The following is a 2,500-nucleotide window of genomic DNA, read 5'->3' as shown; positions in this document are numbered from 1 at the left end:
TTGTTATTACTATTACTATCACCAATGCTATTATGATGACATGATAATAATGATTATCCTTGGTGTCATTATGATTGTATTATGATTATCATTATTATCATTATCATTGTTGTTGTTATCATAAGTCTGTTATTTTATTTTTTATCATTATCATTTTGATTATTATTATCATTATCATTATTATTCCTCTTATTGTTATTATTATTACTGTTATCCTTATTATCATCATCAGTGTTATTATTGTCATTACTATTACTATGATTATTATCACTGTTATTACTATCATCATTCTTATTGTTATTATCATTGTTATTACCAATATCATTATCACCATCATCACCATCTCCATCATCATCACTATCTACATCATCACCAACATCAGAATAATCATCATTGTTATCATCATCATCACCACCATCATCATCACCACCACCACACATCCTCCTCCCCCCCATACCGCCTCAACCCCCCCCCCTCAAAAAAAAAAAAAAAAATCCTGACCTCACATGACCTCTCCTCCAACCCCCCTCCCGCAGGAACTACCTCGACATGGTCAAAGTGGTCGTGTTCTTTACTTCCTACTGGATCACCTTAGCCGTGATGTTCCTCGGCGGGACGAACCGCGTGACCCTCGTTGCCCTGGGTTATGTGCTCGGAGCCTTCGTCTTCCTCTGGCTTGGCAATGAATTCTACCTCAGGCCTCTTTCGACGATTCTTAGGCTGTGAGTATTGGGGCTTGGTGGCTTTGTGGCTTTGGTGGGTTTGGGGGAGGGGGGAGGAGTGGCTTTGGGGGAGTGGGGGAGGGGTGGGTTTGGGGGAGGGGGAGGGGGGAGGAGTGGGTTTGGGGGAGGGGGAGGGGTGGGGTGGCTTTAGGGGGATGGGTTTGAGGCTAGGGGGAGTGGGGAGGGGTGGGGGGATGGGGGAGGGGGGAGTGGCTTTGGGGGAGGGGGAGCGGGGAGGAGTGGGGGGTGGGGGGAGTGGGTTTGGAGCTTTGGGGCTAGGGGGAGGGGGGGAAGTGGGTTTGGGGCTAGGGGGAGGGGGGGAGTGGGTTTGGGGGAGTGGGGGAGGGGGTTTAGGGCTTTGGAGGGAGGGGGAGTGGCTTTGTGGGAAGGGGAGGGAGGAGGTGGCTTTGGGGGAAGGAAGTGGCTTTGGGGCTATTGGGAGAGTGGGGGGGAGGAGTGGCTTTGTGGTTTGGGGGAGGGGGAGGGGGAGGGGGAGTGGCTTTGTGGCTTTGGGGGAAGGGGAGGAGGAGGAAGTGGCTTTGTGGTGAAGGTATGGGTAGAATTATGTGCTTGTGTGTTTGTTTGTTTGTTTGTTTGTTTATTATTGTTTATTGTTTGTTTGTTATCATGTTAAAGTTATGATTAATTATAATGATGATGAGGGTAACGATAATGGTATTTTATTATGACTGAAAATGACAAATTTGTATAAACTATTATCATTATGAAATATTAAGAAACTTACCATGATTGTGGCATTTTGATAATTATGACATTGATGATATAATTTTGCTCACGTCCCCATATTACTCCCCTTCCCTCTTCCCCAACACTCTCACCCCCTCCTCCTCTTCCTCCCCACCCTCTTCCCCAACACTCTCACCCCTCCTCCTCCCCTCCCCACACCTTCCCTCCTCCCCAACACCTCACCCTCCCCTCCTCTCCACCCTCATCCTCCACCCACCTCACCCCTCCCCTCCTCTCCTTCCTCTTCCAACACTAACTCACCCTCGCCTACCGCTAGATGGAACTACCTTCTGGGCTACAACGTGAGCGTGATCGTCGTCAAGACCTTCCTTCAGCTCCTTGGCTGTGTCTTCCTTGCTCCACTTTCCATGAACGCATGTTGGTTTGTTCAACTCCTTGGCATCGCTTGTGTGAAAAAATTCGGCGACAATTCCGACGACAAGATTGTGGAAAGTGAGTAGACATGATGATTGTATAATGATGACTAGGATGGAATTGGTGGTTGTGGTGATAGTGAGGATATTAGTGTTTTTGGTAATGGTGTGGTAATGGTGGTTATGATGATAGTGATATTGGTGGTTATGATGATAATGATATTGGTTGTTATGGTAATTATATTGATGATGATAATGATAGCGATTTTATTGGTTGTAGAAATGGTGACAGTGGTGCGAATGCCAATAGTGATGATAATGATTATGTAATGATGATAATAATGTAGCAATAGTGGAGATAATGGTGATAATTATTGTAGTAATGAGGATAATACTGACAATGGCCATGATAATTATAAATTTAGATAAAGATTATAATGATAATGATAGTGTAACATTGGTTATGATGATACTAACAGTAGTTATAAGGATGGGATTTCTAATGGGAAATACTACTAAATGATAATAACAATTATGATAAATAATAAGATTAATATTCATTTCAACATTAACAGCAACAGGAAAGGAAGTAGTACCGATGATAAAAAACAATTCTGAAGATAATAATGATAATTATGATAATGCTATTAGTAATGA

General features: G+C 43.7%; 1 protein-coding gene across 1 annotated transcript in view; it reads left to right on the top strand.

Moving 5' to 3' along the window:
- Positions 1–2,500, top strand: part of Piezo (piezo type mechanosensitive ion channel component) — a gene marked incomplete in the record, with an annotated part of 118,198 nt that overhangs the window by 74,525 nt on the left and 41,173 nt on the right. Inside the window, 2 exon segments of the mRNA XM_086532682.1 lie at positions 537–722; positions 1,747–1,922. Of these exon segments, the coding sequence (XP_086388808.1) occupies positions 537–722; positions 1,747–1,922 (362 nt within the window).

The sequence above is a fragment of the Penaeus japonicus genome, unplaced genomic scaffold (genome assembly GCF_977035675.1).
Source record: "Penaeus japonicus unplaced genomic scaffold, GWHDUDI00000001_assembly GWHDUDI00000037, whole genome shotgun sequence".
NCBI classification, from domain to species: Eukaryota; Metazoa; Arthropoda; class Malacostraca; order Decapoda; family Penaeidae; genus Penaeus; species Penaeus japonicus.
Note: the sequence above shows the minus strand (reverse complement) of the source record. Positions and strands in the feature narration are given on the sequence as shown.